At 48.6% G+C, this 12,430-nt stretch overlaps 1 protein-coding gene across 4 annotated transcripts in view; it reads left to right on the top strand.

The window, feature by feature from the left end:
- LOC144611620 (myocardin-related transcription factor A-like) overlaps positions 1 to 12,430 on the top strand; it is a 138,248-nt gene that overhangs the window by 109,218 nt on the left and 16,600 nt on the right. For all 4 annotated transcript variants that reach the window (XM_078430838.1, XM_078430837.1, XM_078430836.1 and 1 more), the window contains 3 exons: positions 2,623 to 2,784; positions 8,188 to 8,360; positions 10,495 to 10,620. In XM_078430838.1, coding sequence (XP_078286964.1) covers positions 2,623 to 2,784; positions 8,188 to 8,360; positions 10,495 to 10,620 — 461 coding nt within the window. The remainder of the gene's footprint in view (positions 1 to 2,622; positions 2,785 to 8,187; positions 8,361 to 10,494; positions 10,621 to 12,430) is intronic.

Here is a 12,430-nt window from a genome sequence, read left to right as displayed (position 1 = left end):
CCTGCTGCAGTTCATGTCCAAACTACAACTGGTTTGAATTATACAGAGCAGGGCCCTGAAATCTTGAAAAAATATATAGTCGAGGCCCTACTGCTTAAAGTTTATGATTAAAATTTAACTTTAAAATTTTTTATTTTGTTGAAAGCTCCCGATTTGACAATTGGAAACATTTGTTTAAACAGTGGAACGATAAAGGTGCTTTAGCGTAGTTTGGAGATGCAGCATGGAAACAAGCCCTTCGGCCCTTCGAGTCCACACCGACCAGCGATCACCTGTACACTAGTTCTTTAGTTTTTGGAGATACAGCATGGAAACAGGCCCTTCGGCCCACCGGGTCCGTGCCGCCCAGCGATCCTCGCACATTAACACTATCCTACACACACTAGGGACAATTTACAATTGTTTTATCCAAGCCAATTAACCCACAAACCTGTACGTCTTTGGAGTGTGGGAGGAAACCGAAGATCTCGGAGAAAACCCACGCAGATCACGGGGAGAACGTACAAACTCCGTACAGACAGCACCCGTAGTCAGGATCGAACCAGGGTCTCTGGCGCTGCATTCGCTATAAGGCGGCAACTCTACCGCTGCGCCACCGTGCCGCACTATCCTGCACACCAGGGACAATTTAGCATCTGGCTCGCCAGGTAGCGCTGGAGTTGCTGCCTTGCATCGCCAGGGACCCGAGTTCGATCCTGACTACGGGTGTTGTCTGCACGGAGTTTGTACGTTCTCCCCGTGACCCCCGAAACCGGGATATCCGGTTTCCTCCCACACTCCAAAGACGTGTGGGTTTGTAGGTTAATTGGCTTGGTATAATTGCAAATGTCCCTAGTGCAAGGGTTCCCAACCTGGGGTAACTCTACCCCCAGGGGGTAAACATCGCCTACCCAAGGGGTAAATTTGAACAAAATAATAATGTTAAAAACAGTATTTTAAAATTTCCCCTTTGTCGATTGCTTTATTTTGGTTGAAGTGTAAACTCAAATTACTGAACAAATCAGGGTGGTGGTAAATGTACTTTCGAAAAGGTGCCAGGGATAAACAGGACGAAAAAGGTTGGGACCCCCTGCCCTAGTGTGTGTAGGATAGTGATAGTGTGCGGGGGACCGCTGGTCGGCACAGGCTCGGTGGGCCGAATGGCCTGTTTCCGCGCTGTAATAATAATAATAATAATACATTTTATTTGTCATATGTAGGTTGGCACAGGGTTAACGGTACAATGAAATGTATTTGACAAGACAATCGGGTCACCTCAGCAGTAATATTCAAGGATAAATAAGATTTTTAAAATGACATTAGTAAGGTAAAAAGACAATATTAAAAATAGGTAAAAAGACAATATTAAAAATAATTATCATATATGATTTGAAATGTGTTTATGAGTTCAGAAGCCTGATGGCCTGATGGTAGAAACTGTTCTTAAGCCTGGTGGTACACGCGGCCACACTCCTGTATCGTCTGCCTGACGGTAACAAGGAGAACAGCCTGCGTGCTGGGTGGCTGTGGTCCTTGATGATGCTGCGTGCCTTCCGCAGGCACCGCCGGTAGAACATGTCCTGAATGGCCGGGAGACAGTTGCCAGCGATGCGCTGTGCCGTCTTCACCACTCTCTGTGGTGATTTGTGGCTGTGGGCCGAACAGTTCCCGTACCAGACTGTAACGCAGCCCGTCAGCAGGCTCTCGATGGTGCATCTGTAGAAGTTTGTGAGGATGCTGGCGTTCATGCCAAACTTCCTCAGTCTTCCTCAGTATCTCTACACTAAACTAGATAGCTACAAGGTGATGTTTTGTATGTTCAATTGAAAAGGAACAATATCTAGTGGTCCTGAAAATCTGCCGATCTGGCATCATCCATGTCCTCGGTCTGTCAGATTAAAAATTGACTTTTAATGTCATTCGTCCACCTCTGAGTTAAAGTGCTGAATGGGTGGCTGTTCACCAAAGATACTAGTGGAACAAGATGGAGCACTCTTGTGCTCCACGGCGACACGGTGGCGCAGCGGTAGAGTTGCTGCCTTACAGCGAATACAGCGCTGGAGACTCAGGTTCGATCCTGACTACAGGCGCCGTCTGTACGGAGTTTGTACGTTCTCCCCGTGACCTGCGTGGGTTTTCTCCGAGATCTTCGGTTTCCTCCCACACCCCAAAGACGTACAGGTATGTAGGTTAATTCACTGGGTAAAATGTTTTAAAAATTGTCCCTAGTGTGTGTAGGATAGTGTTAATGTGCGGGGATCGCTGGGCGGCGCGGACTCGGTGGGCCGAATGGCCTGTTTCCGCGCTGTATCTCTAAATCTAAATCTAAAAATCTAAAATCACTCCGTTGAAATCGCCTATACTGAAGTGTAGTACGCAAAGGAGCCATTTTAGTAAGCAAAACCCGCCGTTCGCTCTGCCTCTCGCAGTGTGATCAGTGTTTTGGGGGAACAGTATGTGTGATGATACCATTAAAATGCAGAATATATCTCATCCATCAATTCAGATTTTTGTTATTTTTCTTTCTAAATGTTTCTGCAAGTTTCTGCCCACTAAAATGGCACCGTGACGTACGACGGTTTTTAGGGTCGAGTGGTCTATCTTGCTCCTCTAGTAGCTTTGCTGTTCACTGATGTTGTGCAGAGACTTCGGCAGAGCCCTCCCTACAAGCCACGCAGATGAAGCTGAAGCGGGCAAGGCTGGCCGATGATCTGAACGAGAAGATTGCTCAGCGCCCTGGTCCCATGGAGCTGGTGGAGAAGAACATACTGCCTGTGGACTCCAGTGTCAAAGAGGCCATCATAGGTAAGCTTCACTGGAGCAAGGGGAGCAGTGCCACGCAGCAATGTCACCTTGCATGAATGAATACGTTTATTGGCCAAGTATGTGCATCTACAAGGAATGTGCCTCGGTGCTCCGCTCACAAATCACAACACAAGTCACGTCAGTCTTCAGTCTGAAGAAGGGTCTCGACCCGAAACGTCACCCATTCCTTCCCTCCTAGATGCTGCCTGACCTGCCGAGTTACTCCAGCATTTTGTGATACCAATAACAACACAAACATACAGTTAACAATTAAGAATAAAGCATAGCCACGTCAACACAATCAGGATACAACACCGCGGTCTAAGCATGTGGGTGAAAATAAACCAGAGCAATGTTAGAGTCCCCTCTGGCATTGTACATCACCTGCCACCACTGACCCACAACATCCTGAACATCCGCCTGCTCTTCCTCTATCTGAGCTAGCAGGGGTAGAGAGAGTTGTGGTGGCTGGATCATTGGCTCTCCAACCTCAAAAATATCATCAGCGGCAGTTTTGGACCCCCGCATCTGAGATGGGATGTGGTGGCGGTGGAGGCGTACAAGAATGATCCCAGGAGTGATCGGGTTGGCGTGTAATAAGTAGACACAAAACGCTGGAGTAACTCAGCGGGTCAGGCAGCATCTCGGGAGAGAAGGAATGGGTGACGTTTCGGGTCGAGACCCTTCTTCAGACTGATGTCGGGGGAGGGGGAGGGACCCCACAGGGTGTTAGCTGGAGGGAGAGGGACGTCTGAGGCTGAGGGGAAGTGGGTGGCAGCGCCGATGTCAAGTCAAGTCAAGTCAATTTTATTTGTATAGCACATTTAAACACAACCCACGTTGACCAAAGTGCTGTACATCAGTGCATGTAACTAAAAATGAACATACAATGGCACACTAACCTAACAGCACATACATAAACAGTTCACAGCGCCCTCTCAGAGGGCCTCAAACGCTAGGGAATAGAAGTAGGTTTTGAGCCTGGACTTAAAGGAGTCGATGGAGGGGGCAGTTCTGATGGGGAGAGGGATGCTGTTCCACAGTCTAGGAGCTGCAACCGCAAAAGCGCGGTCACCCCTGAGCTTAAGCCTAGACCGCGGGACAGTCAGTAGCCCCAAGTCGGCCGACCTGAGGGACCTGGAGATAGAAGGTTTTTGATATGGGGGGAGCGGGGGAGCATGCCCGTGTAAGGGTCGCCAGGTGGAGACACTCATGCCCTACGGCCACTCGAAAGGAACTGGTTGTAGCGATAAATCTCCTGTGCATTGTGAACTGATTTAAAAATACAGTTTGCATCACAGCAGTGTGATATGGTGATCTCACTGTGCAGGATTGTAGACGGAGAGGTTGGGGATGTGGAGCTTTGGCTGTGGAGCAACTGGAGAAGGAAGGCTCGCCGTGAGCTGCGAAGGTGAAATGGAGATGTAATCCGGATGGGGTTTTGTTAAGAGTAGAACGAAGGAGAAGTGGCTTCTACTGACATGGAATGAATGAGTTTATTGGCCATCACAAAATGCTGGAGTAACTCAGCAGGTCAGGCAGCATCTAGGAGAGAAGGAATGGGTGACGTTTCGGGTCGACACCCGTTCCTTCTCTCCTAGATGCTGCCTGACCTGCTGAGTTGCTCCAGCATTTTGTAATACCTTCGATTTGTACCAGCATCTGCAGTTATTTTCCTACACAGTTTATAGGCCAAGTATGTGCATATACAAGGAATGTGCCTTGGTGCTCCGCTCACAAATGACAACACAAACATACAGTTAACAATTAAGAATAAAGCATAAACACATCAAAACAATAAGGATACAACATTACCGTCCAAACATGTGGGTGAAAATAAACCAGAGCAAAATAGAGACTACAGACTTTGGTTATTGAGTAGAACTACTCAATTAAGCTCATTGTAAAAACGGATTGGAGGGGAAATTATTTTTTTTAATATGATGAGCTTTGATGCAAAGTTCACTGCCAGAAAAGAGAACAGAGTTATATTTGAAATGGAAACCATTCCCCATGGGAAAACAATTGTGGCAGTTGAATGAAATATAATAGTTCATTCCACATCAAGGCACTGGCTCAGCAGGTTATAAAACCACATCTGCGCCGCATGACTTAGAGCCCTTGATGTTGAAATACTGATTGTAGATTTCGTTTAGTTTAGATATACAGGGTGGAAACAGGCCCTTCGGCCCACCGAGTCCGCACCGACCTGCGATCACCCGCATAATAACACGAGCCCACACACAGTCAGGACAATTTACACTGACACCAAGTAAACAGACCTACGTCACGCCTACAAACCTGCACGTCTTTGTAGTGTGGGCGGAAACCCCCACTCGGAGAAAACCCACGCGGTCATGGGGAGAACGTACAAACTCTACACAGACAGCAGCCGTGGTCGGGATCAAATCCGGGTCTCTGCTGATGTAAGCGCCGCAAGGCTGCGATGATACAGGCAGCATCTCCGGAGCCAAGGAATGGGTGAAGTTTCGGGTCGAGACCCTTCCTCAGACTGAGTCAGGTTCTTTGTTCTATATCTCTCTATATCGACGTCTATATCTCTCGTTTCCCTTTCCCCTGACTCTCGGTCCGAAGAAGGGTCTCGACCCGAAACTTCGCCAATTTCTTCTCTGCAGAGATGCTGTCTGTCCCGCTGAGTTACTCCAGCATTTTGTGTCTATCTTCCATCATTTCCTGACCATTGCTTTTGTATGTTGGGTGTGTACTAATCTCCACACAGTTGCCTCAGTGCTTCAGAGGCCCGGGTTCTACCCAGTCCATGGGTGCTGCCCTTGTGGAGTCTGCACGTTCTCTTGCATGAATTTCTCCAGTGTGCGGTAGCTTCCTTCCAGAAATAGATAGGGTAGACAGTCAGAATCCTTTTCCGCCAGGGCGCAGATGTCAAAGCCTAGAGGGCATAATTTTATGGTGAGAGGGGCAAAGTGTAGGGATGTGCGAAGCAAGTTTTGTTTTTGCATACAGCCTTGAACATGTACCAGGGTGGTGGTGGAGGCAGAGACAATAATAATGTCTAAAACACAACCAGAGAGCAGTGCTGAACTACTATCTACCTCTTTGGTGTCCCTCAGACTACCCTTGATTGGACTTTGCTGCCTTTGCCTTGCACTAAACGTCATTCCCTTCTCGTGTATCTACACACTAAATGGATCGATTGTAATCGTGTGTTGTCTTTCCCCTGACTGGTCAGCACGCAACACAAAGGCTTTTCACTGTACCTCGGTACACGTGACAGTGAATTAAACTGAACTGAGCAACGGTAGCATTTAAGAGGCCTTTAGATGGACATATCAACATGAAGGATATAGGATGAGTGAGGACCTACCTATTTTGGGCTGAAGGGCCTGTTCCTGTGCTGTACTGTTCCATGTTCTATGTGTTCATGGGCTAACAGAATACACTGGAATTTAGAAGGATGAGAGGGGATCTTATCGAAACGTATAAGATTATTAAGGGGTTGGACACATTAGAGGCAGGAAACATGTTCCCAATGTTGGGGGAGTCCAGAACCAGGGGCCACAGTTTAAGAATAAGGGGTAAGCCATTTAGAACAGAGATGAGGAAAAACTTTTTCAGTCAGAGAGTTGTGAATCTGTGGAATTCTCTGCCTCAGAGGGCAGTGGAGGCCAATTCTCTGAATACATTCAAGACAGAGCTAGATAGAGCTCTTAAGGATAGCGGAGTCAGGGGGTATGGGGAGAAAGCAGGAACGGGGTACTGATTGAGAATGATCAGCCATGATCACATTGAATGGCGGTGATGGCTCGAAGGGCCGAATGGCCTCCTCCTGCACCTATTGTCTATTGTCTAACAGGCTGATGTGAATTACACTTCAATGTAAGTGGCAAAAAAGATGAAAAGGGAGGTAGGTTCTGGACGTGTGAGAGATGACGGTAAAGGGAAATAGGGGGGGAGAGGAAGGGGAATGGTGGAATTTCAACATGAATCAGATGGATTGAGTGGTGGCCTCTTGTAAAGTTAGTTCTCTACAGATGAGGAAGTCAGTCATTTTTGTTCATACTGTCAGTTTTGTTTCATGTAGCTTCATGCAATTGGAGATAGGCACAAAAAGCTGGAGTAACTCAGCGGGTCTATATATTTGTTTATATTGAATCTATATATTTGTTGTATATCTCTCTGCATCAGCGTCTATATCTCTCGTTTCCCTTCCGCCTAAAGAAGGGTCTCGACCCGAAATGTCACCTATTCCTTTTCTCCAGAGATGCTGCCTGAACCGCTGAGTTACTCCAGCTTTTTGTGTCGATCTTCATGTAATTGGGCCCTCCTTGCCCTGGTTTACCCTTCTGAGTAGATTTAGGTTGATGCAAAACATAGATCATAAACTATGATGTTGTTTGGCAAATCAATGAAAAACATTATTCAATAATATTATGTGGAAACGTCACTTCCCAAATCATCCTGAAGGTAACGTGGGGCAGTGTTGGCTTATGCTGCGCATGTACAGTGCTTGTTTAACCAGGCTGGTTCTATTGCATGGCCATACACTTTATTTTGTTAATAGACAATAGACAATAGACAATAGGTGCAGGAAGAGGCCATTCGGCCCTTCGAGCCAGCACCACCATTCAATGTGATCATGGCTGATCATTCTCAATCAGTACCCCGTTCCTGCCTTCTCCCCATACCCCCTGACTCCGCTATCCTTAAGCGCTCTATCTAGCTCTCTCTTGAATGCATTCAGAGAATTGGCCTCCACTGCCTTCTGAGGCAGAGAATTCCACAGATTCACAACTCTCTGACTGAAAAAGTTTTTCCTCGTCTCAGTTCTAAATGGCCTACCCCTTATTCTTAAACTGTGGCCCCTGGTTCTGGACTCCCCCAACATTGGGAACATGTTTCCTGCCTCTAACGTGTCCAACCCCTTAATAATCTTATATGTTTCGATAAGATCTCCTCTCATCCTTCTAAATTCCAGTGTATACAAGCCTAGTCGCTCCAGTCGCTTCAACATATGACAGTCCCGCCATTCCGGGAATTAACCTAGTAAACCTACGCTGCACGCCCTCAATAACAAGTAATAAAAATCAACTGCAAATGCTGGTTTATACCAGAGATAGACATTAAATGCTGGAGTAACTCAGCGGGTCAGGCAGCAACTCTGGAAAATGTAGATGGGTGACGTTTCAGGTCGGGACCACCCTTCAGACTTCACTAAAGACCGAAGAAGGGTCTCGTCACCCATTCATGTTCTCCAGGGATGCTGCCTGACCCCCTGAGGTACTCCAGCACTCTGTGTTTAGCTTTGTTTCTGGGATGGCGCAGATTGGAGCAAGGAGCTGGGGTGCAGTGAATGCATTGCTATTGAAATTGAATGCTTCTCGCTGCCGGGCCTGCTAATGCGTGCGGTTGCAACTCCTCTTGCAGATACCCACGCGCCCTACTCTGCACTGGCGGACAACTCGTCGTTTGATGAGGACAGCAGCGACGCCCTCTCTCCAGAGCAGCCGGGGAGCCAGGACTCACTGGGGTCCCTGCCATCCCCCACAGAAGCAAGATCCGTGGATCAACATCACCCCTTCCCCACCTCTCCAACCCAGGTTTGGCCCTTTTACTTTATAACCAACCTCTAAATTCAGTTTCATATCGAAAGGCAGCCGTTCATAGAGCCACACAGCGTGAAAACAGCCCAACTTGCCCACACCGGACAACATGTCCGTCCCATCTACACTAGTCCCACCTGCCGGCTTCTGATTTTTAGATTTAGAGATACAGCGCGGAAACAGGCCCTTCGGCCCACCGAGTCCGCGCCGCCCAGCGATCCCCGCACATTAACACTATCCTACACACAAGGGACAATTTTTACATTTACCCAGTCAATTAACCTACATACCTGTACGTTCTTGGCCCCCTATCCCTCTAAACCTGTCCTATCCATGTACCTGTCCATAGACACAAAAAGCCGGAGTAATTCACTGGGTGCTCCGGTTTCCTCCCACACTCCACGTACAGGTTTGTAGGTTAATTAGCATCGGTAGACTGTCCCGAGTGTGTCGGATAATATTGGTGTAGGGATGGTCGCTGGTCGGCTCGGACTCGGTGGGCGGAAGGGCCAGTTTCCACGCTGTATCTCTCAGCTGAACCAAACACTCGTGGGTGTAGAGATCAGCACGTGTCCTGACCTCTCTCCGATACCATCGAGTGCAGCATCGTCACTGCCCAGTGGATGGAACTTTACCGAGCCAGCTAAAATAATTCTGTTCTGCCCTTCTGCAAGAGTGGAATCTGATGCTCCATTTCACAATGCCTCGTCCTTTCTACGGATTAGTGGACCGTGCGACAACTATTTCAGTATTCTGAAATTTGCAGACTTGTTTGTTTTGCAGTTTGAGTTAGATCGGCCCAGGGTTCCTGGTCTCTGTTCCCTCGTGAACCATTCACAAAGACTCAACAGTCAGCTGCCCACCAGGTGGCACTGTCTTGCTAAAAGTTGCTTATGACTTGATCCTCAGGGTCCCAGGTAACAACTGAGTAAGAGTATTTGACCTCTGGCAAACCAGAGCAGATTAATACCCCCGCTCTGGCCTCGGTAACATGTGCCAGCGTAGCAAAACCTTACCACATTGCATCCTCTTTTTGGCTGGCTCCTGTTGTGGTGAACACAATGCAGACTCGGCAAGATCTAAATCACAGTCCACGTATGCCCCTCTACAAGGTAACAGCACTTCAATCTCAACTACAAGACTTTCTTGTAAAGGGCGGTGCATTGATGCGGCCGCTCCAGCTGCTGCCTCACAGTGCCAGAGTTCCGGCTTTGATCCGGACCAAGGGAAGGGGAGGAGCAGTCTGCGTGGAGTTCGCACGCTCTCCCTGAGACGGCGTGGGTTTCCTCCGGGTGCCCCGGTTTCCTCCCACATCCCCAACATAGGGCAGGTTTGTTGGTTGATTGTCCTCTGTAAATTGCCCCCAGTGTGCAGGGAGCGTATGCAAAAGTGGGACGACGTAGAACCAGTGTGAGTAGGTAATGATAGACAATAGGTGCAGGAGGAGGCCATTCAATGTGATCATGGCTGATCATTCACAATCAGTACCCGGTTCCTGCCTTCTCCCCATACCCCCTGACTTCAGCGGAGGTCAGCGTGGACTCAGTGGGCCGAAGGGCCTGTTTCCGTGCTACATCTTTCAATTGAATTTAGCGTATTTTAGAGATCCAGCATGGAAACAGACCCTTTGGCCCACCGGGACCACGTCAACCATTCATCACCCGTTCACACTAGTTCTATGTTATCCCCAGTTTCTCATCCACTCCCTGCACAATAGGGGCAATTTACAGAGGCCAATTAACCTGCGAAACTGCACGTCTTTGGAAATGTGGGAGGAAACCGGAGCACCCATTGGAAATCCAGGGAGAACGTGCAAACTCCACACAGTCAGTACCCGGGGTGAGGATGGTACCGGGGTCCCTGGCGCTGTGAGGCAGCAGCTGTGCCACTGCATAGCCTTTCCCTGTAGCAGGCAAGTGGGATTCATGTGGATGAGTTAAACGTCACCGAGCTTTAGGCCCATTTCTGTGCCGGACAACTCTAAGACTCGATAAGATCTCCTGGTACTTCTCTATATTTAGACTGTTTTTCTATTCCCCCCCCCCCCCCCCCCCCCCACTCTTCCTCCCAAAACTGAAGTGGGAATGAAACATGTCACCTTTTTTGAATGGTTCCCATTGTTCTGTTGCAGTTCCTTGTATCGTTGCCAACAGGAACAGAATTGAACAGGTTCAAGCCAGTGTCTGACCACCAGATTGCAAAATTGGTAAACGGCGTGCCATCTTTCCTCACTAAACCTGCGCCAACGCTCATTAAAGTAAGCAACCTTTTGGAAATGTCTATACGTTGGGATCAAATGATACTCTGCATCCGAACAACGTACGGTCGGAAATGTCGGATTTTTGGTGTGCGGTAGATTGATCAGTCGATGGCGTATATACGTGACTTCTTGCCCGCTTCCCGTTCTCCCTTCCTGCCACTGTCTCTTTATCGGTGAATCTTTGGCCAGCTATTCACTCATTCGTAGAGGTTTGGGATCGTCCCAGCCTGTGGTTTCCTCACTCAATCTCATTTGTGGACAATGGAGAAATCTCGAGGAGTTGCCCCTCCCTTTGCTCAGTCTCACTGTGGTCAGTTCTTCTGCACTTAGCTGGTAGGGCAGGGTTTTGAACCCTAAATCCTGTGGATCTCAGTTGTCCTTTACATAAACCTGACCCCCCTCCACCCCCCCCCCCCATATAAACATTGTGACAAATCCATGATCTGCACCATGTCTGCTTTGATCATTCAGATCATTAGAAAATATGTCAACTAGTTTAGTTTCGTTTAGAGATACAGCGCAGAAACAGGCCCTGCAGCCCACCGGGTCCGCGCCGAACAGCGATCCCCGCACATCAACACCACCCTACACGCACTAGGGGACAATTTGCACATACACCAAGTCAATTAACCCACAAACCTGCACGTCTTTGGACTGTGGGAGGAAACTGAAGATCTCGCAGAAAACCCCACGGGGAGAACGTACAAACTCCGTGCGGACAGCACCCGTAGTCGGGATGGAACCCGGGTCACCAGCGCTGTAAGGCAGCAACTCTACCGCTGTGACTCTCCCTCCACAGCAACTCTACCTCTACCGCTGCCCACTAATTGCTAAAGTTTACATTTCTAAATTAAAATTTTCTCAATGAAAATTTAGATTTTAGATTTTTTTTAGATTTAGAGATACAGCGCGGAAACAGGCCCTTCGGCCCACCGAGTCCGCGCCGCCCAGCGATCCCCGCACATTAACACTATCCTACACACACTAGGGACAATTTTTTTTACATATTACCCAGTCAATTAACCTACATACCTGCAAGTCTTTGGAGTGTGGGAGGAAACCGAAGATCTCGGAGAAAACCCACGCAGGTCACGGGGAGAACGTGCAAACTCCGTACTGACGGCGCCCGTAGTCAGGATCGAACCTGAGTCTCCGGCGCTGCATTCGCTGTAAGGCAGCAACTCTACCGCTGCGCCACCGTGCCGCCGTAACTTGGTGGGTAACTGCCGGGGAGATAGTTGAGGCAGGTGCTATGTCAGGGTAGGTGGAAAGGAGGACTAAGTGTGAGTCCAGGTGAGGTACAGGGGGAGGGGGAGGGAGAGACAAAGGGGGGTATGTGGGAGGCTGAATCTCCTGGGAGCTGCCTCGTGCAGATATTGAACATTGGACAGTTCTGCTTGGCTTTCGAGGCCACTGTTGGTCTTTGTTTAGGTTAACGTATGGTTCAGTCACTTTTTTTTTTTTAATCGATTATTGCAAGAATAATATATACAATACCAAACATTGTTACCATATACCAAACCCACCACCATAATCCCAAATCACCCAATTATCTAAACAAGTATTCTTAAATGTTACACTCTTAAACAACTATATCCCCATCCTTATTAAGGATGCATTCCACCCCCCCCCCCGCAGTGCCCAGCGGTCCAGGAAATCCCCCCGGGTGCCCGTGGGCTGCGTGTGGTCCCTCTCTAGTGCCACCTGGGCGCGGACGGACGTAACGCCAGGAAAGGGGCGGGCAGCCGGCTCGGGCAGAGCCCTCTTCCGCCTGGCGCCGTGACTCGCGGATGGCCAGCTTGGCCGG

Source organism: Rhinoraja longicauda, chromosome 40 (assembly GCF_053455715.1).
Source record: "Rhinoraja longicauda isolate Sanriku21f chromosome 40, sRhiLon1.1, whole genome shotgun sequence".
NCBI lineage: Eukaryota > Metazoa > Chordata > Chondrichthyes > Rajiformes > Arhynchobatidae > Rhinoraja > Rhinoraja longicauda.
The sequence above is the reverse complement of the archived record's forward strand: the minus strand, read 5'-3'. Positions and strand labels throughout refer to the sequence as shown.